The 26,455-nt window shown below is 48.9% G+C and overlaps 1 protein-coding gene and 1 long non-coding RNA gene across 10 annotated transcripts in view; one reads left to right on the top strand and one right to left on the bottom strand.

Annotated features, from left to right (window-relative positions):
- Positions 1-26,227, top strand: part of SPECC1L (sperm antigen with calponin homology and coiled-coil domains 1 like) — a 143,171-nt gene extending 116,944 nt beyond the window's left edge. For 8 of the 9 annotated variants that reach the window (XM_037994800.2, XM_037994798.2, XM_037994803.2 and 5 more), the window contains 3 exons: positions 20,140-20,256; positions 21,172-21,231; positions 23,032-26,227. In XM_037994800.2, the coding sequence (XP_037850728.2) occupies positions 20,140-20,256; positions 21,172-21,231; positions 23,032-23,121 (267 nt within the window). In that variant the 3' untranslated portion in view covers positions 23,122-26,227. Of the gene's footprint in view, positions 1-569; positions 2,371-20,139; positions 20,257-21,171; positions 21,232-23,031 lie in introns of those variants that run through there. The other variant, XM_037994805.2, reaches the window with a different exon arrangement.
- On the bottom strand, positions 9,667-12,948 carry LOC140709127 (uncharacterized). Its single transcript, XR_012089525.1, has 2 exons — positions 10,761-12,948; positions 9,667-10,061 (listed from the first exon to the last, which is right to left on the bottom strand). It is a non-coding gene; the product is annotated as an uncharacterized lncRNA (long non-coding RNA).
- Positions 26,228-26,455: the final 228 nt, after the last annotated feature.

Genomic DNA, 26,455 nt, shown 5'->3' with positions numbered 1-26,455 from the left:
TTCTCTGGGTCAAATAATCTTTATATATCATCTCAAACAACAGGCACAGTTCTTGACTTCTTGCATCATGAGAAATCATTGTTTTCTTGTGCTTCATCCACTTTGGATGGGATGACAACATGAGGATGTGGCCTCCACAGACAAGTTGGAGTTCAACAGGTTGATTTCATTAGATACATGATTGCTCTGGATTTTCACAAATGAGTTTAGCCTGAGGTCATTCTGGCAATTTATGGTGACCTCTCCATTTGAGAAGCAGGTTATTTGTAAAGATGCCCTGTTGCTGCGTCATGATAAATGATTATGGGAAGGGTAATTAGCCATTAGACAACTAGGGCGGGGGAGAGAGAAACTAGTTTCCTTTCTGAATGCACTCTTTAGATTCAATGAAAGGAGACTGGTTATCTATAAACACCACCCAGAACTTAATGGCTTAACATAATGACGTCTATTTATATCCTGAGTCTACAGTTTGGGTGGGGCTTAGTGGGGATATCTCATCTCATCTCCGCTCTACTCAGCTCAGTGCCACTGGAGGTGGAACTAGCTCATGGCTCCCTCCCTCACAGGTCTGGTGGCTGTTGGCGGAGACTTTCACTAGACCTTGGCCAGAGCACTTCTATGCAGCCTCTCCCATATTTGGCCTGCGCTTCCTCAAAATGTGGTGGCCACATTCCAAGGACAATTGTTGAGAGAGAGAGACAGGCATAAGCCACCCCACCTTTGACGACACAGTCTTGGAAGCCACGCAGCATCTCTTCTACCATACAAGGGGAAGGAAATAGGCGCCACCTTTTGATGCGGCATAGCAGACTTCTGAAGAGGATGTGGGGCCAGAAATACTGCTGTAGTCATTTTTGGAAAATCCAATCTGCCACAGAGACTGTTATCTCTTACTTAAGTAACTAGAGAAGCTAATAATGTGACACTGACCTGAAGGAACCTTATGATGCTTTTTTAATGTTGCCTCACAAATGAGAGGGAATCTGGGTAGATGAGGCAATGTGAGGGTGAGGTTAAGTGGTGGCATGGGGAAGAATGCTACATGATGTAAGCCAGGTGTGTTTGCAGCAGCGGCGCTTTCTAATGATTCACCTAAGATTTAGCTTATACCCTGGAACATACAACATGACTATCTGCCAGTTAGCATCCACCCAGGATATCTTCCATCAGACATAGCTTTTCACCGGGGTCCCTTGGACTGTGCCTGGACTGTATCCAGTTCTGCCATGGTTTACACCTGTACTACATTCAGTTAAAAAGCTCTACAGAGAGAGACTGTGCGGTACCTAATTGTGTTTGTGGCCCTGGGCTTCCTTTTTTCTAACAGTTGTATTGAGGGCCGGGCGTGGTGGCTTATGCCTGTAATCCCAGCACTTTGGGAGGCCGAGGCAGATGGATCACCTGAGGTCGGGAGTTCAAGACCAGCCTGACCAACATGGAGAAACCCCATCTCTACTAAAAATACAAAAATTAGCCAGGCATGGTGGCGCACGCCTGTAATCCCAGCTACTCTAGAGGCTGAGGCAGGAGAATCGCTTGAACCCGGGAGGCGGAGGTTGTGGTGAGCTGAGATCGCACCATTGCACTCCAACCTGGGCAAAAAGAGCTAAACTCCGTCTCAAAAAAAAAAAAAAAAAAAATAGTTGTATTGAGGTATAGTTGACATATAATAAATTGTGTATATTTAAAGTTTACAATTTGATAACTTTTGACATACATATACATATATGTCACATATATATGCCTGTGAAAGCTATCACCACATGATAGACACACCATCACCATGAACATTTCCTCTTGCCCCTTTGTACTCCCATCATCCTGCTTCTCCCCCACATCCCACATCCCCCATCCCCACACAGTGACTGATCTGCTGTTGCTGTATATTGTTTGTATTTATTATAATTTTATATAAATATAATCGTAGTGTGTACAATTTTAGGGGAGTTCTGGCTCCTTTCACTTAGCACATTGAGATTCATTCATGTCATTGTGTGTAACCGTAGCTCATTTGCCTTTTTTCCCTGCGTGTTAGTCCATTTTTTGGGTATGCCACAATTATTAAGCCATTCGGCTGCTGGTGGACATTTGGATTGTTTCCAGTTACTGCTTATTGTAAGTAAAACTCCTACGAACATTCACGTGCAAGTGTTTGTATGGTGTCTTAGTCAGTTCAGACGACTGTAACAAAGTACCATAGCCTGGGTGGCTTATAAACAACAGAAATTTATTTCTCACAGGCCTAGAGATTGGAAGTCTGAGATCAGGTTGCCAGCATGGTGGGATTGTTATGAGGCCATCTTCCAGGTTGCAGACTGCCATCTTGTGTCTTCACGTGGTAGAGATAAAGAGAATGAGAGAACTGTCTGGGGTCCCTTTTAAAAGCACACTAATCCCGTTCATGGAGACTACCCTCATGACCTCATTACCCCCCCAGAGAACCCCAACTCCCTATATTATCACATTGGGGGTTCGGATTTCAACATAAGAATTTGGGGAAATAGGAGTATTCAGTCCATTGCATATGCATATGGACATCTGAAAAGTGGACTAGCTGCTGGATCATGTGGTAGGTGTAGTCTTCCAGACTGGCTCTACCCTGTCACTTTACCACCAGCAGTGAAGGAGAATTCTAGTCCTTCAAATCCTTGCCAAGACCGTGTGGTCAGCCTCTAGACATTCAAAAGATATGTAGTGCTGTTTCACGGTTTTAATTTTGCAGTTGCCTAATAACTAATGGTGTTGAGCATCTTTCCACATGCTTATTTGCCACCATATATCTTCTTTTTTGTTTTGTTTTGTTTTGTTTTGAGGGATTTTTTTTGAGAGGGTCTCGCTTTGTCACCCAGGCTGGAGTGCAGTGGTACAGTCATCACTTACTGCAGCCTTGAACCCCTGGGCTCAATCAACCCTCCTACCTCAGCCTCCAAAGTAGCTGAGACTACAGGCATGCACAGTCACACCTGGCTAACTTCTGAATTTTTGTAAATAGGGTTTCGTCATATTGGCCAGGCTAGTATCAAACTCCTGGGCTCAGGTGATCCACCTGCCTCAGCCTCACAAAGTACTAGGATTACAGGCATGAGCCACATAGCACCTGGCCAGAAATTCTTAATTTTAATGACATGCAATTTATACATTTTTTCTTTTATGAAGCATACATGTTTTTGTGTTGTAAATAAAAAATGTTTGCATAACCCAAGATCACAACGATTTTCTCCTGAAAGTATAATTTTATACATTTGGGTCTCTTCCATTTTGAGTTCATTTCCCAGTACGATGTGAGGTGTAGATTGAGGTGAACTTTTTGCCCTGTGGACTTAAGTTGGGAAGATTGCATGTGATAGAGTGAAGGATTTAAGAGCACCTTTAAAACAGCCTGGTCACGCTGACACATACTAGATGCCCCAAAATACCAGAGAGGAACTGAGGGGAAAGGAAGAGGACATGTCTTCTCCAAGGAAGGGATATTTCATCAGGGTCAATGACAGCTGCTCCAGAAAAGACAGAGGAAGAAGAGCAGATTTGTTTAAGAGACATTTTCATAGATTGCAAAGGAAAGGATTTGGGGATCCACACTTTTTATCTCAGTACTTTTCAGAGAAAATAATTTTTTTTTCTTTTTTTGAGATAGAGCCTTGCTCTGTCGCCCAGGCTAGAGTGCAGTGGTGTGATATCAGCTCACTGGAACCTCTGCCTCCCAGGTTCAAGCAATTCTCGTGCCTCAGCCTCCCAAGAAGTTGGGATCAACAGGCATGTGCCACGACGCCTGGCTAATTTTTTTGTATTTTTAGTAGAGACAGGGTTTCACCATGTTGGCCAGGCTGGTCTTGAACTCCTGACCTCAAGCAGTCCATCCCCCCTTGGCCTCTCAAAGTGCTGGGATTACAGATGTGAACCACCACGCCTGGCCCAGAGAAAATACGGATGAAAAAAAAAAAGGCTTTGATCTTCTTGGGCTGGGTGTTAGACCTCAAGTCATCAAGTAAGGCACGATTCTGCTCTTGGCCTTGGGTGTCAAATGACAGAGTGATTCTTTGGGTTTATACCTTCTGCAGGGAACTGTCAACAGATGCATCTTTGCAATGCTAGCTCTCTCCTTTAGGCATCTAAACTTGTGGAAATTTTTCTTTTAATGCTTTAAACCAGTCATGAAATACATACTTAACACTTGCTGTGCACAACCAGAGAGGTAAATACAAGGAGGAATAGAATGCAGTCTAGAGCATGAAGAACTTTCTGGTTTTTTGTTATTGTTGTTTTCTGTTTTGCGTTTTTCATTTTTGAGACAGAGTCTCACTCTGTTACCCGGGCTGGAGTGCATTGGCTCACTGTACCCTCCGCTTTCCAGGTTCAAGCAATTCTCCTGCCTCAGCCTCCTGAGTGGCTGGGATTACAGGCGTCTGCCACCACACCCAACTAATTTTTGTATTTTTAGTAGAGATGGAGTTTCACCATGTTGGTCAGGCTGGTCTCGAACTCCTGACCTCAGGTAATCCACACGGCTCGGCCTCCCAAGTGCTGGAATGACAGGTGTGCCACCACCCCCAGCCTCAAAGAACTTTCAGGATTAATTCTGAAACATTATTATTTCCAGGTCTTTTAAAATTATGCCTTTTCCAGGGAATAACCTTTTCAACGCTCCAGTTTGTGATTAAAAACACTCATTTACTGTACTGCATAGAAATTGAGTTTCGGCCGGGCGCGGTGGCTCAAGCCTGTAATCCCAGCACTTTGGGAGGCCGAGACGGGCGGATCACGAGGTCAAGAGATCGAGACCATCCTGGCTAACACGGTGAAACCCCGTCTCTACTAAAAAAATACAAAAAAACTAGCCGGGCGAGGTGGTGGGCACCTGTAGTCCCAGCTACTCGGGAGGCTGAGGCAGGAGAATGGCATAAACCCGGGAGGCGGAGCTTGCAGTGAGCTGAGATCTGGCCACTGCACTCCAGCCCGGGCGACAGAGCGAGACTCCGTCTCAAAAAAAAAAAAAAAAAAAAAAAGAAATTGAGTTTCACGTGGCCTCTGTACTTCTGCTGCCATTGTGTCCCTCCACAGGGTCCTCGATGGTCTATCTGGCTGTACCCTACTGTGTTTTAATTCCAAGGCAACAGCAAGAAAAGCTGGTAACCAACTCGTATGTAAAATGAAACCCCAAAAAATAAGTATGGGGTCAGGAGTAAAGTGCCACGCAGGGCTGCTCTGCTTGAACACTGGCTCTTCTCTGGGGTCCTGGTGACAGCCCTGTCAGTCACTTTCTTCCATATTTGGTCCAAAGTAAAGTATTTTATGGTTTCCCTTCATTATTTATTGCGCTAAAGGAAAAGTAAGTAAACCATTGAGCACTGAGTTAAGGGCTCTGGAGAGAAGTACAGGAGGGTGGTGCCACAGGTGTGCACCTTTTTTAGTAGTTTTGCCATTTTCCCTCTGCCAAAACAGTATCTAGTAGGTGTAGAAACTAATACACTGACAGATTGAAAAGAATGCTTCAGTTCCTGCTGTAAGCAATAAAATAAGTTCATCGTAAGGTGAGCACACTATATTGAGCATCTCTTTCCTGATATCATTTCCTTCCTAAGCTGCTGCAAGCCCATGGTGCATTTCACATCCAGACTGCTATGCTCAGATGGCCTGGATGTCCCAGGTCAGACTAAATGCACTGCCTGTGATTTCAGAAATAGGAAGTGTTGTGCCAGGGAAGACCAGTTGTCCTTCTAGGCTCCCATTCTGTCTCAGCCCGTGTCAGGTGCTTGGAGGGTGAGGTGTGTGGGTGATATTTCTCTGAAATACCAGTAACAAGAGACTAATGATGCATTCAGAAAGTGCATAAGGTTTCACCATCAATGCAATGGTCTAAATCTTGCTCTGTGTTAAATTAATAAAATACTATAGTCTCAGTCTGGTAGTATATTTTTCAAATATTAGTATTTGAATGAGTCCAAATACATTCTTTGCCCATCCTGTCTGCTTTCTAAAATGTCCTCATATATTTTAGCAGACCTCATTTTTAGAAGTGAAGCATGTTTTTTTCTTTCTTTCTTTCTTTCTTTTTTTTTTTTTTTTTTTTTTTTTTTTGAGATGGAGTCTCACTCTGTCGCCCAGGCTGGAGTGCAGTGGCCGGATCTCAGCTCACTGCAAGCTCCGCCTCCCGGGTTTACGTCATTCTCCTGCCTCAGCCTCCCAAGTAGCTGGGACTACAGGCGCCCACCACCACGCCCGGCTAGTTTTTTGTATTTTTTTTAGTAGAGACGGGGTTTCACCATGTTAGCCAGGATGGTCTCGATCTCCTGACCTCGTGATCCGCCCGTCTCGGCCTCCCAAAGTGCTGGGATTACAGGCTTGAGCCACCGCGCCCGGCCTTCTTTCTCTTTAAATTCTCTGGAGTTTGTTTCTGGATGCAGTTTCCTTACACCACTATGTTATTCTGCAAACCTTTGTCTGAAGAGTGTGCCAAGTTTACCATTCAGCACTTGGTCAAATTAAGCTCACCCCTGAGCAGCCTAAGAGAGAGAAGCAGAGTCATATAAGTGCAGTAAATTGCAGTCCACACCCTGGAGACCCTGTGACAGAATTATCTGTGGCTGCTCGCAGAGCCATCAAATCTTCATCTTTGGCACATGGTAAGATGTCCTGAAATCTGGGGGTACTGACTAGAGAAAGGGACTCAGGAACCAGCATAGCTGTCTTCTGGTGTTCAAAGGCCTCTCCTGGGGCCAAGGGTACAATCTTGTGTTTCACACTTTTGTGTCATAGAAAGTGGAATCAACACCATATCAGGGGCAAAGAGCAGGGATTGGGGGAGAAGAGGACAGGATGTGTTGAGCTTCAACTGGAGGGCCTTACAGATGTCATTTTGTCAAATCTTCCTCATTCATTATTTTTTCCATTGTGCATATGAGAAGAGTGAGACTCATACAAGTTAAAAACAGTGTGCTCACAGTCCTACAGGCAGTACGAAGTGCCACCAACAATCAAAGCATAGATCCATGGGACTTTGAAACCTAGGATACTTCAGCAACACCACTCTGCTTTTCCAGTGACCTACAGAGACATGGCTTTCAAATCAGTATAAAGAATTTCCAAGGACTTAAAATGGAGGAGGAGCCAGCCTTGAGGAGTCAGCCTTGAAGCTTCTTCCTGTAACCACAAGGTTCTAGCATAAACTAAAGAGGCCTTTCTCAGAGAAGGCATCTGAACAGGGTTTCTTTGTAAGTCATGGCTAGTGACACCACTCAGATTCCACCACATTCATCTCTTTGAGCGTGAAGACACAATTCGTGACATTTGTCGTGAGGGTAAATTAAAGAAGGCCCCCCTGGATGTTTTGGAAGGCCTATTTTTTTTCTCCTCAAACACTCCAGTTCCCCTAAAGAGGCCAGGAAAGCTTTTGGGGGTTAGGATGAGGACATGACTCTGTGCCGTTACCTCCTTTCCTCCCTCACCCAGTCCATTCCTCAGAGCACGCACCAGGGCAGATCTTGCTTGAGGATTTCCGCGAGGGTGTTTTTCAGTTGAGATTGCATGTTAGTGAGTAATACCCCTGCCAAAGCTAAACTAAATCTGTGGGAAAAGACAGTATTCTTTCCCAAGCTGCTAATAAAACTGCTCATGACATGCTCAGAGTTCATCAATCAGCTGTGACCCAGCCAGTGGCTCCTGCCTGACACCCATCTCTGCCTGGTGGCAGTTTCCTGAGTTACCAGAAAGCAGACATCATGATTCCTGTATGCTTCTCTATGAAACGTCTCCCTCTGGAGGGGGTTATGGGGACATTAATCCCTATTTCTTAGGGTGACATTGGCTGACCAATTTATTCTGAACTGTCCCCTCAAAACAGGTTCATTTGACTAAAAAAAGTTAAAGCATATTAAATCCAAAACATATTATACTATAGATTTTGTTTTTGTGAAGCTTCAATATAGTTGAAGCTATATCTGAGAAGTGTGCTTGCTACTTTGAGCATATGGGCAACGTAGTTGTGGTTAAATATGGCTGCTTCTCTCACAGAATCAGGGATGGCTTCCCTTTCTCAGGACTAGCCATTTACAGAGGATGACATATATCAGGTTCGTTTTGCCATACCAGAGGTGTTCAGTTTCAAGCTGACTAATACCCTGCCTCCTACCCTTAGCTGCCTGTTTATTTTTAAGGAATATATCTATTTTTAAATTTTTTAAGTAGAGCTATAATAAATTCTCATAGAACCCATGCTCATGCATCATCTGAGTTTTAATGTAACTTCTCAGTAAACACGCCAGGATAATTTAGTTGCTTATGAGATCCACCTAGTGTATAGAGTTACTGGGCATAAACTATACTTCAGAACATCTGGCAGCCTCTTTTATTTGAGTAAAACATATAACAAAAATTTGCCATTTGATCATTTTTAAACAGACAGTTCAGTAGCATTAAGTGCATTTGCAATGTGTATTCATCACCACTACCTAGTTCCAAAACTAGATTACCCCAAATGGAAACCGCCTAGCCATTCATCATTCAGCTCCTTCCCCTCCCCAGCACTTGACAACCACTTGTCTACTCTGTCTCTGGATTTGACTATGGATATTCATGTAAATAGAATCATACAATATGTGGCCTTTTGTGTCTAACTTTCACTTAGCATAGTGTTTCAAGATTCATTCACGTTGTAGCGTATATTTTGTACTTCGTTCCTTTTTATGGCCAAAAAAATACTCCATTGTATGGATAGACCATATTTATTCATTTGTCAATCGGTGGGTATCTGGGTTGTTTCTACCTTTTGGGTTTTGTGACTAGTGCTTCTGGGAACGTTCCTGTACAGGTATTTGTTTGAACATCTGCTTTCAGTTCTTTGAAGTATAGACGAGGAGTGGGATTACTGGGCCGTGTGTTAACTCTGTTTAACTTACTGAGGAACTGCCGAACTCTTCCTCAGCAGCGGCATCATTTGCCATTCCCACCAGCAATGTCTAAGGATTCCAGTATCTGCATCCTCACCTCGTTTTTCTTTTCTTTTAAATAATAGCCATCCTAATGGGTGTGAAGTGTCATCTCATTGTGGTTTTGATTTGCATTTCCTTAGAGACTAACCGTGTTGAGCCTTCTCATGTGCTTGTTGGCTATTTGTATATCTTCTTTGGGGAAATGTTCTATTTACGTCCTTTGCTCATTTTTATGTTTGGGCAACTGGGTTGTCTTTCTCTTGTTGATCGAGTTTATATTTGTTTGTTCTTAATGGAAATTTTCAAATATGCACTAAAGTCATTAGAATAGTAAAACAACCCTCCTGTACATACCCCTAGCGACAAGTCATCAGCACAGGGTGCTGTCACCACGCCCACCAGGAGGATTCAGAAGCAAACACCAGCCACTTAATGTCACCCCACACTTAGAGCTCACTCCTCCCATTGTGTCATAATCAGTTTGCTTGAATTAAGATCCAAACAGGATTCTCACATTGCGTTTGGATAATATGTCTCTTTTAGGTCTCTTTCAGTCCGTAAATTTTCTTTTTTTTCCTGTCAGTTTCTTTTTGAAGGAACGGGATTGATTGTGCATCCTATAGAGTGACCCACATTTCAGATTCTGTTGGTTCCTTCCCCTATGCTGTTGTCAGTGGTGTAAACTGGTAGGCAGAGCTGGAGGCTAGATCTGATTCCAGTTCATGTTTTTGGCAGAAACACCTCAGCTGTGGAGTTCTGTCCATTCGCAGCAGGACTGGTTGCCTCTTTCTGTGATGTCACTGCCTCTGATAACGAGGTCAGTAATTCTGGGTAATTCTGTCACTCCTTCATTAAGCTTCCTCTTTACAGGGAAACCCCTTTGTCAGCTGTTCAGCTGCCTTGACTATGGTTTGGTCAGAAAAGTTCTATCAGGCACTTGTTCCTCTCCCTTGATTTTCCAGCACTAAGGTTCACGAGTGGTTTCCAAGCCAGGCTGGGTGTGTCTTTGTAGGTATCACCATAAACTCACCAATGTCACATTTTAGATGTACCACCCATTGTACTTAACACCTACCTTCAGGTTTTCAAATGGCGAGCCTTCCTCTTGGCTGTGGACTCGGATCACCTGGGGACCTGTAAAGAAAATTCGGCCCTGACTCGCCCACACCACGGAGTGAACGTCTCTGCCGTGGGGCGAGCATAGGAAAACCCCAAAAATCTCTGCAGTGATTCTAGCGCACAGTGAGGATTAAGGGTCCGTATTAGATCAAGAGCAAAGATGTACAGGGCCTGTCTCCAGAGGCTGCCGGCTGCACCTCAGCCTCCTGCCCTGCCTCCCTTCTTGCTCCCTCTTTACCACGTAAGTACCAAGACCTGGGCTCCATGATGAGCCGGGCAAGACTCTCCCTGAAAATGTGCTGCTTCCTCTTCCCCTTTCCTCCCCTTCCCCTTCCCTCCCCTTCCCTTCTCTCCCCTCCCCTGACCTGGAGCAGAGATTGGCCCTGCTTCAGGGAAGAGATGAGCACTGTGGTCCCCAGGGCAGCACCCTTAGATCAGCAGCTAGAGGACCTGGCCAGGTTACCTCGCAGGCACCACTGGCCCCAGGCGGGTGCCTGTTCATCACTCCCAGGGCATCCTGTGTTTAACTGCCACTACCCAGAGATATCAGTCAACAGCCTTGATGGTTTTTTGACTCTCTTTCAGACATTGTGTCTTCTCCCACCATACTATGCAGAAAAGGAACCTCACCCACCTCACTCAGGCTCCCAAACTCTGCCCCATAGTATAGGGGGGGCGCCGTGATCCAGGGTTTTGTGAGTAACTCACTCTTACCTCATGAGGCTGGGCTGTGATCCCCAGCAGGTTTCATTCTGAGTGCACCGGGTTGCAACTCAACAGTGTGGTGCCCTTGTGAAGCTGGAGGACCAGTGAGGACCACCTCTGCCTGAGGGTGGACCTGGGGACAGCACTCTGTGCGGCTTAGACAGGCATGAGGAAGTGGATGCTTGCATGTGTCAGCAGAGTGATGAATCAGAGCCCTTGGCTTCTTGCCCTGTGCCCATAAAAGTGGCATTTCCTTAAATAGATCAGAACCTTAATAACTATTTAAAGAGCATGTGGTATTTGGGAGTATATTTTATGGCCCTTAATTAAACTTCAAACAAATTAAAACATTTAGAGATCTTTTATGACATATTTTTAATCTTTTTTGTGGAGATTTGTATAATCTCTTGGCTTTCACATCCCACCCTAAGGCCACAGACAGAAGGCAGGGTCAGATCTACAGTTGGGGTTTCCATCCTTGGTCAAAAAGCAGTGAGTGGAAACCACCCAGCCAGTCCCTTGGAGGGGCGAGGCTGTCAAGAGTCTTTATGAGGGTAGAAAGGACACCAAATGGCACTGTGAAACAGGCCCTGTCTGTCCCCTGTCACATCTCTTAGTCGACATTTCCTGGATGAAGGACGTGTGCCCTTAGGAGAAAATGGGGCAGAGCTTCTCGTTTGAGTCTGTGCAGAGGCTGTTGTGAAAGTTTGTTCTGGCACATGTCATCTCTCTTGTTTTGTCGACCCTAATCCAAACATGGAATTATCTCTAAAATGACCTGAAAAAACTAAATGCAAAATCTGAATTCCTCAGTAAGAAACTTGCATTATAATTAGTAAGTAATATGTTTTCTATGTCTCTAAGAAGAAAAAAATTAACCTTTTAAAAATAATAGAGAGATTGGCACCGTTGCCCATGAATAGTGAACAATAGAAATTCCTTCCATTAGTGTGCGTTTTCCCCTCTAATAAGTGAGTTTTGGCTTTAAGAATAGTTTACTTTAAAGGGCTCTGCTGGCCTCCACCAGAAGCTGTTTCTGTAGGAATCAGGACATAAGTGCAGAGTGGAAGGCCCTTGACCCTCCAGCCCCTCCGCTCTTCAGCAAAACATAAATGGCCTTCTCTCAGAGGGAAACCCCTGGAAGATAAGGACTTTCCTTATGCACTGAAAACGCCACTTTTACAAAATAGAAATGCCATTTCTAGGCAAGCTCTGTGAAATAAACTTGTAAGAAGGGATATCTGTGAAAGTTGTAATGCCATTATAGCTCATCTAATTTCATGCTCTTCTGGCTTCTGAAAATTTGATTTGCGAGGCATGCGCCCAGAGTCCCAGCTACTTGGGCAGCTGAGGCAGGAGGAACCCTTCAGCCCAGGAGTTCAAGCCCAGCCTGGGCAACATAATGAGAGACTCCCTCTCTTTTTTAAAAAGCACACAGAACTGGTTTGTGACTGCTCTTCTCTTTATTCGCCATTGCTCCTAATGCTTCATGGCAACTCATATGTTTCTAACTGCAGGAGATTGGAAGTCCTTGTGGCCTCTCCACATCACTGCTGCATTGACCACTCTCTCCTGTTTTAAATACACTCTTCCTTTGCCTTCCGGTTTTTTTCCCCCAACCCCCAGCCCTTCCCTGTGTTCCATTAAAAGCTGTTCTTCTCAGCATGGCCATTACTTGTTGGAGTTCTGAGGGGCTGGATCCGAGGCCTCCTTCTTGCTTATGGCCTACTGTGACCATCCCTAGGGGATCCCACACAGGACTCTGATGATGCCGCACTTTCTGTCTCTCTGCACTGCTCTTCTGACTCACGTGTCAGTACCACCAAGAAAGCACCTTTGGTTTTCTCCAATGTATCTTGAACTTAAGGTGACAAAAACACACCCCTTATCTGCTCAACGCCCACCTTTCTCCAGTGAGCTCTGCCCCTGTGAAGGCCACCACCAGCGTCTGGTTCTGCCCACAGAAGCCAAAGGCCCATCCCGAGCACTGCATGTGCTATCCCTCCTCATAGCTAGTCTGTTGCCAAGTCTAGTCTGCTTTAGCTGCCAAGTATCTCCGGAGCACTCCTTCTCCCACCCACCACTCCAACCCAACCTGATATGGACCTCTGCAGCCACTGACCAGCTGGCCTCTGACTTTCCTCCCCCTGCTCCTGGCTGTTCTTCTGACCCCAGTCCAGCCACACTTCCCTTTAAACCTCCTTGAGCCCTGGCCCATGTCAAGTCCATGTGTCAGCCCTGTCCAACAAGATGCCTACCCAGGACACCCCAGGTGAGGACTCATTGAGTGTGCAAATGAGTCCTCAAAAAGAGCAGCCCATCCCCAGGCCCTCTGCCCTTTCCCACAGGCTGTCCCTAGATTTGTGGCCATGGCCACGTCCACCTGTGGATTCCATGCTGGGGCCACAGATTTTAGGGTGTCACTGTGTCTCCTGCTCTCCAAGGTGGAGGTTTCCTGTTACTGTTAGTGGAAGAACATGACTCCAGGCCCTTCATTCTTCTATTTGTATGCCAATCCCAAGAAGACCTTTGCAGGCCTGCAGAAAACACATCCACACACTGGGCGGCCATGGCCCTCCTGTCAGGATGGAAAGCTCTGCCTCATGGCATCCAAATGGCTTTGAAACAAGTGATTGTAGAGCATGTTTCCTACCATTGTGTTTTGAGTGAGAACTTCCAGAAGTTGGGATTTCAAGCTAGTTTGTTATCTGAGTTCCTCATCCTAATCCCCTTAGAGAGAAGGGGAGAGGGAGGGAAGGAAGGAACCACACACCAGGGCACTGGTATTGCTCCATGTGCAGCAACACACAGAGCGGTGGAGGCAGGTGGACGTTTACAGGTCACATGAATATGATAAGGGTCAGCAGAATTGTGGCCACTGCCCCAGAGCAAGGCTCCAGGAAGGAGCAGCCTAGGGACATTCTCAGTGATTCTGTTGCGTATTGGTGTTCTGGTTTGGACTCATGCCATCTGCAACACAGCAGCTATCTCCTCTAAAGTAAGCAAACTAAACCCTAAAAATACCTTACAGGCCGGGCACGGTGGCTCATGCCTGTAATCCCAACATTTTGGGAGGCCGAGGCGGGCAGATCACCTGAGGTCAGGAGTTTGAGACCAGCCTGACCAAATGGTGAAACCTCATCTCTACTAAAAATACAAAAATTAGCCGGGCATGGTGGTAGGTGCCTGTAATCCCAGCTACTCAGGAGGCTGAAGCAGAGAATTGCTTAAATCCGGGAGGCGGAGCTTGCATTGAGCCGAGATCGCGCCACAGCACTCCAGCCTGGGCAACAGTGCGAGACTCCATCTCAAAAAAAAAAAAAAAAAGAATACCTTACATGTGTAAAGCACATCACAGTTTCAGAAAGGGTTGAGGACTCGTCATCTTGTGTGAGCTGGGATTTGCACACCCGCCTCACTGAAGTCCAAGAGAGCCAGGGTGGTGTGCCCAGGAAGTGTCAAACCTGGCTCGAACCCCTGCCCCCAAGTTTCATACTGGTGGTGATGAGTTGTTTTTATCCAAGACATAAAAGCTTTAGCTTTTTTCCTCAATTGCCAAGAAGATCCAGGGTGACTTTAGCCTTCCTGGGAAGGTAGGGATCACAAGTTCCAGGGGCCACCAATCCGCAGGCAGATTCACCTGCCTGTACCTGTTGCCACCTTAGAAAGCAACAGAAAGTTTAGTTCCAGACCTCATGCGGATGGAGACAGCACCAGGCTGCTCCCAGGCTCTTCTGTGGGGTCCAGGCATGGAGCAGAGGCATGAGGGACAGATGGCAAGAGGCAGGTCTGGGGGCTGCCTGCAGACACTTGATGAGGGCCCCAGGATCAGGGGAAGAGTGCTAAGCAGGCAGTAGGGAGGGCAGGGCAGGAACCCTTGCCTCAAGCATCCTGTGAGCAGTACCTCACTGTCATTCTCATAGTCATCCAGAGCAGTCTGGAAGGAGGCTGAGGCTCCGAGAGGCCAAGCACAGAGCTGGTCTGTGGGATCATTCGTCTCTCCCTGTGCTCCCCTGGCAGCCCGGAGCCCACTGTGGTCTGGGTTTGGGAATAGCTGGTGGGTTGTATGAGTGGTGGCGGCTGGCAGGTAGGGATTGGAGGTGGCCTCACTGGGTGCTGTTCACACCTATGGAACAAGGGTCTTGACTGGCTGAGGAAGGGAGAAGCCATTTCTCTGCTGATTCCATGCGATTTTCTGTTGTTTCATGTGATTCCTCTCCAAGATACTGATCCTGTCGTCATATTAACAGGCCGTGGTAGCCATGTGGAGGGGAGCTCTCTGCCTTCCTGCCTGGCGTTCTTGCACCGTGCCTTCCGAAAACCCAGCTTCGTTGTTCTTATATTTAGTCAATATGACTTCATTAGCAGTTAGGCTTTTCAGCCTGGAACGTTTCAAACCACGCAACAGCCAGTGATGTTGGGAGCAGAGGGTTGCAGGCTTCTTCCTCACTTCCCTGGAGGAACCCATTTTTCAGAGCCTGGCTCATTCTCCCCACATGATCTCTTTGGATGCGGGAGGAGGCAGAGTGGCCAGCAGGCGCTCAGGCTTCACTTGGACTCCCTACTTTCTGGCTTCCAGGTTATCACGTAGGGTGCCTTGGAGCCATGTGGAGCAGTCTGGCCTGGCTGCCCTCCAGCCCACCAAGGGTTAAGGGAGGTGGGGGCCCCAGCCAGCCTTCTTTTTGGGCTTTAGTTGTATTGATAGGAAATTTCTGTTGTCAGGTACTCAAACGTGAACTTTCTCAGCCTGGAACTGAAGGAGCCATTGTTTTCCTCCGGTTCAGGTCACTGTGGCATGCTTTGTAAATGAAGCCTCTCTTCCCAGAGGTTCCAGGTGGGGCAGGGGTGCTGGAGCAGCAGCTTCTTCCCCGGCGTGGTGTTGGGTTTATCTTGAGGAAGTGGAGGCGGAAGGCTGGGGTTCCCACAGCCAGGAGGATGGGACACAGGAGCCTCTGCCTCCAGGCACTGTGAGGCAGTGAGGCCAGGCACGTCCGCGACCCTGCCAGAGCTGCCTGCATTTCAGGGAGCAGAAGGGGCGGCTGCGGCAGGAAGTGAAGATTTGTTTTCCTCCAGAAGTGAATGTGACCTCTGAGGGCCAGGCGCTGCCATTGGCCTCGCACAGAGCTCCACACATTATTGAGAAGCTTCCTGGCCCCCTCTCCCTGCCAGGATGCCTCTTTCATCAACCGCTTAGTCCCTTAAACCTGGCTCTTTTTTTAGTACCTTTGATAGACTTTTTCCTTTGCATTTTGAGCAAGGGGACCTTGCATTTTCGTTTTGTAGAGGGCCCTGCCAATTATGGAGCAAGTGAGTCCCAGCCCATTCTCCATGTCTTGCATACTTCATTCCTGCCTCTTCTCCATACCCCAATTCTAGACTGACTTCACTGTGGAAAGGTGCACAGAGCATTAGGAAATCTTACCTAGATGACTAAAGGAAAGCAGGCCCATCCTCCTATAATACACCTCACTTTGAATGATCTCATAGACCTGCTCTGTGGCCTGGGTGAGTGTCTTGGCCTCTCGGAGCCTCACCCTCCTTCCAGACTGCTCTGGGTGACTGTGAGAGTGAAAGTGAGTACTGCTCACAGGATGCCTGGGGCAAGGGTTCCTGTCCTGTCCTGTCTTCCCTGCCGCCTGCCTAGCGCTCCTCCCGGTCCTAGTTTCCTCCGTAAAGAGCTGCTTTCTGAGATTCCAGTGAGATCAAAGAGATGAGATTGCATGCGTGTGCATGTGTTCAGGGGTCTTCAGTCAGCAGTAACTGTCAAGCCCTGTTTGCCACAAGGCACCTTCTTCATTAGGTCTTCAGAACTCTTTATGGGGTGGTAACTGTTAAATCATGGCCAGAGCAGAGAGCCGCGTGGAGGGCGGGCCAGGCCTCTTGGGAATGTAGCAGGTCTTACTCTCAGGACTGCGTCTTTGTGGCCAGAAAGTGTGAGGACTACTACTGAGGCAGAGAGGATTCTCACCTGGGCCAGGTATTTGGGGAGGGCTGATGTCAGTGAATGACTGGTGGCACACTCTGAGGTAGCCAGATCAGACTGTTGGTACACCAGCCACCACAGGCTTGCTGCCACCTTCCCCTGCGACTCTTGGCAGGTTTGCATTTCCTTGTTCCTTAATCTGGTCACTTTCCTCACAGCAGTTTATAACAGTGTCTCTGGGTCGTATCAGAGAAGCTGGAAGTAGCAGATGGTCAGGTTAATGAGAGGAAATGGCCTATGAAAGTAACTCTTGGTGCTGCTGTCCTTTGGAAGGCTCATGCTTTGCACAGCCACTGGAGCGTTCTGGGTACGTGCAGTCAGGAGCCAGACAATAAATACATTTTGATGATGCAGGTGATGAGAAGTCAGCCTCATGCTCCTCCACGTGGTCTGCTGCTTTGTAAGGACACCTGCCTAGAGCTGTGAGGCTGGACTGATGGTCTCCCTTGCGGGGACGGCCTGCGCAGCCTGCTTTACTTGGGTCCTCGCTGGGTCGGACACATCCTTGCAGTTCCGAGCCTGGGTTCCCATGGCCTCCACCTGCCCCTGTCTCTGAGTCACAGGTCCCTGACTTGGTGTTAGGTCCTAACGGTATATAAAGAGAGGTCAGGATTCATAAAGTGCTTTTGTAAGCTTTGTAAGACTCTATACAGATATAGTTAATAATATAATGATAATCATAGTGTTAATGTTGTTCTGTGAATCACTCGTTCCCGGGAGGAGGATAAAATGCTCCCCAGGAGCTGGACGGTTTGCCTTGAATAGTAAAATCTGGGCTTTCTCGGTCACTTAGGAGGCTGGCTCTTGGTGCAGTTGAAGGTGGCGTAAAATAATGAAAGTAGGACAGGGTGGTGGGGAGGTGTTCTTTTTCAGCTTGTGGTGTCTGCATAAAGTATTAATTAGGAAAATTGAAATGTGTAGATTCATCTTCATAAGGACTCTTGCAAATAAGGGTAAAGGCTACATACCAGCTGAAATGCAGAATATTTTATATGATAAAATACTCTGGGCCAGGCAAGGTGGACTGCACCTGTAATCCCAGCACTTTGGGAGGCTGAGGTGGGAGGCTTGAGCCCAGGAGTTCAAGGCTGCAGTGAGCTATGATTATGCCACTGCACTCCAGCCTGGAGACAGAGTGAGATCCTATCTCTTTAAAACCTAATAATAAAGGCCGGGCACGGTGGCTCAGGCCTGTAATCCCAGCACTTTGGGAGGCCGAGGCGGGTGGATCACGAAGAGATCGAGACCATCCTGGCTAACACGGTGAAACCCCGTCTCTAATAAAAAATACAAAAAATTAGCTGGACGTGGTGCTGGGCGCTTGTAGTCCCAGCTGCTTGGGAGGCTGAGGCAGGAGAACAGCGTGAACCCGGGAGGCGGAGCTTGCAGTGAGCCGAGATTACGCCACTGCACTCCAGCCTGGGTGACAGAGCGAGACTCTGTCTCAAAAAAAAAGAAAAGTAAAAATAAAATCTGAATTATATATTCCTTTTATAGTTACAAATACTTTAAAATGTGGAATAAGGTGCCCCTTAAAAGAAAGTCAAGGCTGGGTACAGTGGCTCATGCATGTAATCTCACTGCTTTGGAGGCTGAGGCGAGATCGCTTGAGCTCGGGAGTTTCAGACCAGCCTGGGCGACATAGCAAAACCCCATCTCTACAAAAAAATAAACAGAATTAACTGGACGCGGTAGCACGTACCAGCCTATAGTCCCAGCCACTCAGGAGGCTGAGGTAGGAGGATTGCTTAACCCCAGGAGGTCGGTCAAGGCTGCAGTGAGCCAACTCCACTCCAGCTTGGGTGACAGAGAGACCCTGTCTCAAAAAATTTTAAAAAGTCGAGGTGGTTCCCCAAGAGTTGGCATGGAGAGCACACAGCCAGCCTTAACTGGCTCCTAATGCAAGATGGGGGCAGTCAGATGGTGACAGCTTCAAGTTACAGAGGTGTTTTGGTTTGTGGTTTGTGTGTTTTTTCGGAGATGGGGGGTCTCACTGTGGTGGCAGGCTGGGGTGTAATGGCTGTTCACAGGCACAGTCATACCATGCTGCAGCCCTGAACTCCTGGGCTCAAGGGATCCTCTTGCCTCAGCCTACTACTCAGGAGTAGCTAGGACCACAGGCACGTGCCTAGCAGCAAATTGCAAAGGTTTTTGATGAACTGCAAGTCTTTGCTTAGAGTCCCTGATCTGGGAGGTCAGGCTGAGTCATAACTTTTCTTAACAGAACAGCCCTGCCCCACTCCCGTGCCCCATGCTTCTCCCTGGCAGAGTTGAGGCCACAGCCTGCAGGGCTGAGGAGCCCTGTACACATCCCACCTCCCCATACCGGATTCTAACAAGACCAACTCACAGAGGATCAAGGCATTTAATCAGACCAATAAATTGCCTCATCAAAGACATCTTTAAGCGAAACTTGTATTTTCAGATAACTTTTTTTAACCACGAGTGTGTGGTGGGGTACACTACAGCAGTCTCCAGTACATGTGATGCGTGGCATGGACCAATGCTCAGGGGGCCATGTTGTCGCTCTCGGCTTCTCACCATCCATCAGAGCAGGTGTCGTTGCAATGAAAAGGGCAGAAGGTATCTTCATGTGTGGGCACACTTTGAGATACACCCTGACTTGGAGGATCTTTTACGTGCTTCAACAACCAATGGAGAATGAGTTATATTTTAATACATGGTGCTTTAAAGGTCATTGATTACTGGCAGGGTGTGGTGGCTCGCTCCTGTAATCCCAGCACTTTGGGAGGCCGAGGTGGGCGGATCATGAGGTCAAGAAATTGAGACCATCCTGGCTTACACGGTGAAACCCTGTCTCTACTAAAAATACAACAACCACAAAAAAAATAGCCGGGTATGGTAGCACGTGCCTGTAGTCCCAGCTACTCGGGAGGCTGAGGCAGGAGAAACCACTTGAACCTGGGAGGTGGAGCTTGTAGTGAGCCGAGATCACGCCACTGCACTCCAACCTGGCAACAGAGTGAGACTCCATCTCAAACAAACCAAAAAAAAAAAAAAAAAAAAAAGAAAATCAATGACATGAGTCATTGATTATCACCCATGTCCTCTGGTCTGTACTGTCACCCCAACAGGTCATGGTAGAGGCCAGCTTCAGCAGCCTAGGGGCCTCTCTTTGTAAGCAACAACTAGTAAGTCAGCAAGACGCCACGTGTTATACCAGGCCCAGGCGTGACCACGCAGGGGCAGCCATCTACAGCTGGTGGGTGGGACGGGTTGGGGAGTCATAGGTACCAGGTAGCCCTCGAACATGCCCGCCCTGCCCTGGGTTTTGTTTTGTGTTTTGGAGGCCGTGGAGGATCTGAGGCCTCCTGTGTCCTCCTTGGCATCTCCTAAGAGGGTCCTAGCATGTGTTGGTTACATGTTTTTCTTCCTTTCCTTCAGAATATTGACATTACAAACTTCAGCAGCAGCTGGAACGATGGGCTGGCTTTCTGTGCACTCCTGCATACGTATCTCCCTGCCCACATTCCATATCAAGAACTGAACAGCCAGGATAAGGTAAGCCATGGAGGGCCAGCTCCTGGCACCCACCTCACAGGGTTGGAGGGCTGAGAACCAAGGGCAGTGCCTGCCATCAGCAGGTCACATGCCACAGCGCTGGCTTGCGATTGCCTCGTGCCAACTGGGTCTTATTCTGGATCAGGTCATTCATGCTGAGCCCACCAGTCCCTGACCCACCTTGTGTGGAGTATTTGGTTGGTTCAGAATTCCCCAAGCGATATCATTCCTGGTGGGAGCAGCCAGTCCTTCCTGAGTGACTACATTTAGGATGAAGAGCTTCACCGGGGCGGGCCAAGAAGGCAGGAGTAGTCAGGCAGTGCTCCTGCCTTCTTGGCAGGGCTGACCAGGCCAGGCCAGCCTCCTGCCACCTTGAGGAGGGCTGTCACTCCATGGCCCATCCTGCACTGTGGGCCTTAGAACTGGCAAGAAACAGCAACCCTGTGCACTCCAGGGCATGGGGACAGGGTCAGGGAGAAGCCCTGCCCAGATGGCCACTGGAGAGGATCCAGGCCTGCAGCTCCCGCCCCAGTCCCCTGCTTCCCCCATGTCAGCCCCCAGCTCTGCAGACAAGCCTTGAAGATCCCTGTGGGGGAAGCTCATTTGATGAGTGTTCCTAACTAGCTTTTGGGGGCGCTTGTTCAGGCACCATAGCATTGGTGCGTCAGAAGTGGGACTCTTCAGGAGTGAGGAAAGAACAGGTGTTGGTGGGTCACTCTGCAGCAGGTCGGGAGGGGAGGGTGGTCGGGCCTAGTGCAGGGTACTTGCTGCAGACGCAGAAGCTCAGGCTCCCAGCGTAGGTTTGTTGTGGCATCAGGTAGAGGTAAGTGTGCATCTGTCCCAGGCCGTTGTGGAGACCACGTGACTTTCTCCGTGCCTTGTCCATGCACTCCTGTGACATGGTTTCTTTTACAGAGAAGGAACTTCATGCTGGCTTTCCAGGCAGCTGAAAGTGTTGGCATCAAATCCACACTGGTGAGCCCTTGTGCCCCTAAGTCACTGGCAGGGCCCTCCTTCTGGCTACGAAGAGTTCAGTCCTGTTTAAGCTGAATCCTCGTGGGCGTGGGGTGGTGTGGCTGCCTGATAAAAGGCAGCTACGGGGTGTTCTGGGGCCAAGGGAAGGTCCCATTAAGGGTGGGTGCAGATGTGGGATCTTGCATCCTGGCGCCCAGCACTTTATCTCACGTAAAACGCCCTGAGGATCCCCCTGAAAGGGTGGGAGGCCTGAGACCATGAGCCCAGCCAACCTTACCTGGGATGGCTCCTCACAGTCACTTCTTCCATAAGGGAATCCCTTGGGTCAGAAGAAAAATGTCACATGTTTATAAATCTCGCTGTCAAAAACACCACGCCAGCAGGTCCATCTGCCTTATCCATCTAGAGGGAGAGAGCAAGGCAGCTCCCAGCCAAGGCAGGCGGCTTTAGAGGCTCCTGCACTTCCTCGTGATGGTGTGGGGAGCCACTGCTCACAGGACAGAAGTGTGGAAACCCGGCGTGTTCTCAGGTTTAGGCCTCTCACGCTTCTACCTTGCCGAGCCCGACTTCCCGGGAGAAAACACAGCGTCCGAATCCAAAGCCAAAGCTTCTACACCCAGAGACACTTTTATGAAGTAAACTGAGTGCTGCAGGATTGCACAGTACACACAGACCATCGGGATGCTCAGAAAGGGCGGAGAGCCCACAGGCCAGGTCAAGCCCCAAACAGTCCTAGATCTGGGGCCCTCCAGGGCCACCTCCTCATCCCCGTGCCCCCACCCTAACTTGTAGCAACTGGAGGTGCTGTGAAGAAGCATTTACACCCATGTTCACTCAGAGTGTTCATGCCACAGGTACATCTAAATCCCTGGAAATGTGCTTTTTTTAGGGTGGCCTCTGTTCAACTGTTGTACAGGGAAAAATAAGTTAAATATTTCCCCATTCCTGAATATTTTACAACACGTGTAAAGTTCCGATATATTAAAAAGCAGGCCTTTTTCCCACCCTCAAAAGCTTCTATAGTCAGGATTCTTGGATTGACCAGATAGGTTTTCGTTTTCTGCACCAAGTCACCAAGGGCGCCCTCCTGATCCTGCGTGCTCAGTCGCACGTCCTGTGCTCCTCACCCACGGGAAGGGAAGGATCGCTCAGGCTGGCCCCTTGGGACACTCCCCACGCCCTCAGCAGCAGCAGTGTATCACTTTTTGAGGCCTTCTGTCGCGTGTTAAAGACTGTGAGACACTGGAGTGGGATGGGGGTGGGTCCACGGTTTCCCAAGTTTGTTTTCCTACAACATCAGTTCACTGGTCACAGGTCACTGGCGTTCAGCAGAGCACAGTCACAGAGCAGAGTCTTGGATGATTTCAGACTGTTGCCCGTGGTGAAAGCCATCAGAGTTGGTTCTGGGAACCCCCGACACAGAAAAATTCTCCTAGGCCAGTGCCTGGGGCTGAGAAGGGCTCTCAGAAGGGCCTCCCAAGGAATAGTTTAAGAAAAGAGGCAGGTGCGGGGCGGAGGGAGGAAGTTCCCCCGCCCAGACTGGATGAAACCCCGTTCTGCAGAGCCGTGAGCAGGGAGGCACCTTGCCTGTCGCTCTGGGGCTGGGGTGGGTGGCCTGGGTACAATGCTGATGCCCAGGGAGGAGGTGCTCTTGACCAAGCTTTAAAAACATGTAATTAGTCCTAGAAAATCTTTCAAGGCCCCATCCAACCCCAGAAGCCCATGTTGCTGTGGCGGAGCCCATTGGGACAGCCTGGAGGTGACCTGCAGTTCTAACCAAGCCTCTTCCTTGTCTGTCAGGACATTAATGAAATGGTACGGACTGAACGGCCCGATTGGCAGAACGTGATGCTGTACGTGACGGCGATCTACAAGTACTTTGAAACCTGAGCATGCTGGGAGGAGCCGCCCCAATAGTGGGGGTACCCCTCCACAGTGACCGAGCGACACCAATGCCATTAGCTACGCACCCCTGTAAAGCTTCCAGCAACTCCAACTCTGAGCTGCCCCGCAACGTGTGAGCCTCCAGCTTGGGGCTTCCGTATTGGCAGAACTCAGCTGTGTGGCCCACAGCTCCCACCAGGGCCCCTCCCACATGACCCATCCACTCAGGTCATATGGGCTCAGCACACATCCCACAGGCCAGTGGCTGCTGGAGTTTTCCTTCTGAAAAGAATATTGAACTACACTAGTGCTCCAGGGCACCAAACAAAAAGGGCTTCATGCACAGCTGAACTTGGGAAAAGGGATTCAGTTCTGTGGGAAACTCACTGGGGTTGATGAAGGCTCGGCCGTGGCACTTCCTGACTATTGGCTGGGGTGGGTTCTGGCGCTGATGAGAACGCAAGAGAGTCAGTGCCTGGCAATTCCCAGCGCCCTGGGCCCTTCACTGTCCTAGTTCGGAGGAGCATGTCACCACAGACGGGTCAGCTGCCCCACACCTGACGGGGCTGTCCCGGCCGACGCAATCCAGGCGTTTTCAGCCTGAGCTAGGAGAGTATCTAGAGGGTGTGGTGCAGGCGGCCCGGGGCTGGGGGTGCTGCTGCTGCTCTTGCGCGGCTGGGCTTTTTGGCAGGAAGCAGTCCCACGGTCCCCTTGCCTGGAGACTGCGACCTGTCTTCCAGCCTGGAAGGGGTTTGGAGTCCCAGCTCTGGCTTTAGATTTCTTCACCATAGGGAGTTTTTCTAGTTAAGATTTTTGTTTTGTTATGAGCAATACTGGAAAAAGTCGCTCCTGTTCTGTTAGTACCAAAGTTACATTCTTTCAATAAGCATAGACATCTAAATAAGATCTGTATGTTAGCATGGTGAGAGCAAGGAATGAAGCAGGAGATAGGAGAAAAGTAAACAACTTTAGGGAGCCCAGGCAGTGTCATTTAAACTCACTGAGTCACTAAGACATCATCCTCCTAGGCCAGAGTTTAAGAAAGTGCCTTAACTCTTCTTGTGAGGGCAGCCACTGCCCTCCATGGCCAAGGCAGGGGCCTCGTTCAGGGCTCAGTGGTTGAATTGTCTCCCGCCACCATGCCTGCCCTCCCCAGCTACTGGGTCCTTGCCCCCTGTGCCCACCCTCCCCAGGTGCTGGGTCCATGCCGTTTGAACCAAAGCCTTATTTAAAGGTGGTCACTGGAGATGCTTTTAGGCTGGAACTCAACAGCTCTTTTTGGGAATAGGGATCTCCCGTGTGCCTAATGCAGCAGCTATTGGTTTGAACAATGTCCAGACAAGACGTGTAGCTTTGAGAATACAACTGTGTGTGGCACCTGTAAAGCACTATGAGGAAGACCAGCCACCAGTGGAAGTGGGTCACTGCCCCACAGACTGGATGCAATGAGGGGCTCCCAGGAGGCCCAGCCAGCCCGACTGTGGGTTGAGGGGTCTGCATTCAAGCACGATGTTCTAGACCAGGAGTTTAACATGCCTGCGTAGCTTAGAACGTGGTTATTAGGAAAGGGGCTGTGTATGTGGGTGCGGCTGCCAGCACACCTGGTCACCAGATGGCCAGAAACTGCCCATCAGCCCTGCCCAGACGTCAGGCTGGGAGCTCAGGCTGCTACCGCCAGCTGGATACCCTTTGGTGAAATGCCCGTTTTCAGCTAAGGAGAGGCCAGGCAGGCAAAGTCATGCCACAGAGCATAGCAGAGACCCCCGCAGATGCCTGGCCCAGTCCCCCTGTCTGAGTTGTCTTCTTGTTGCTGTTCCTCTGTTGATGGCCAGCTCTGCTATTGGCATGAGCCACTGATGTTCGTGTGAGAATTACTGTTTTTATATGTCTCTCCATTTAGGTGTCCTCAGTTCCCATTTTTGCTCTCATTTGCCTTCACAGAGGCCAGTCCACCTATCCAGACCCAGCTGACTGGTCATGGTTTGGTTTATTTATTTTGTCCTTCAGGGGCTGTTTTGCCCTAAAAATGAGGGGACTTCCCCGGGTCTGCAGTTCCCAACTTTATCCTTTGCTGGCCATGTGAGCCCAGCCCTGGTGCATCATGGGATGAGGGGGTAGGGATCCCCAGGATCTTCTAGAGGAAGGTGGCCATGGATGGATGGGCTGTATCTGTGTTTTCCCTCTTGGAGTCTCATGGGTCCAGCATCAGGCCTGGGGTCAGCAACAGGGAAAGAGGGTGGGCATGGGGAGGGCCTGGCCCTGCCTATCTAGAGGCTCACCTCGGGCCCCTCCTTGGGGAAGGTTTGCATGCAGAGCTGCATGGGAGAGGGTTCCAGAAGCATTGCCTTTTGCCTCATCTAATAGGATCCTTAGAACACTGTGGGCTTTAGGAATGACTATAGATGCTCACACGTTTAAAGTGACATTTGGAGATGCTCTCAGTCCTGTGGCACCTGGCACGAAGCCTCCAGGAAGCCACTTTGCCTCTTCTCCCTTCAAGCACAAGCTTTACTGCAAAAGGGCCAGTCGCGTTTCTATTTCTCTCGATCCCAGGCTTCTGTGGACTGACGATACTTTTAAATGTTGTTCTAGTAAATATTCTTGAATGTATTAAAATGGCTGAAACAAGAAGCTTGGGCTTTTCTAGCTTGCCCTCCCCTCCCTGTCGTCCCTCTGGCATCACATAAACCAGAACCCAGCTGCCTCCTGGGACTGGCTGTGGAGAGGAGGGCATCTCTGAGCTAGCCTGTGGCCCTACCCCAAGGCACACTTCCTCGTGTGGGAAGATCCTGACCAGGAGTCCTGGGTGGTCTCCCCTGGGCCACAGCACATCACCGTGTGGCCTGGGGCTGTGGGACAGTGAGCCCTGTAACCACTGGGGTTCTGTGACAGATGACAAGACCCCAGAGACCGTGGCAGAGCTGCCCCTAGGAGAGTGGAAGCCCCTACATATCCCGGACACATGCCTTCCCCAGGGACAAGGGGAGTGTGTCTGGAGGGGTTTTGTTTGTTTTGAGGCATGTATCATCTTGGAAATAATTGTCAGGATGTATAAAATAAGAAGAAAAGTATACTACCCAGAGGCAACCAGATAAACCTTTTTTTCTGTGCATTGTTTTGGTTTTTGTTTGTTTTTGAGACGGGGTCAATGACGGCTCACCACAGCCTTAACTTCCAGGGCTCCAGCAATCCTCTCGCCTCAGCCTCCCAAGTAGCTGGGACCACAGGTGTGTGCCACTATCTCCAGCAGGTTGTGTGTGTGTGTGTGTGTGTGTGTACCACAGGTGTGTGCCACTATCTCCAGCAGGTTGTGTGTGTGTGTGTGTGTAGAGATGGGCTT

This window comes from Chlorocebus sabaeus, chromosome 19, assembly GCF_047675955.1.
Source record: "Chlorocebus sabaeus isolate Y175 chromosome 19, mChlSab1.0.hap1, whole genome shotgun sequence".
In the NCBI taxonomy this organism is placed as follows: domain Eukaryota; kingdom Metazoa; phylum Chordata; class Mammalia; order Primates; family Cercopithecidae; genus Chlorocebus; species Chlorocebus sabaeus.
The sequence above is the reverse complement of the archived record's forward strand: the minus strand, read 5'-3'. Positions and strand labels throughout refer to the sequence as shown.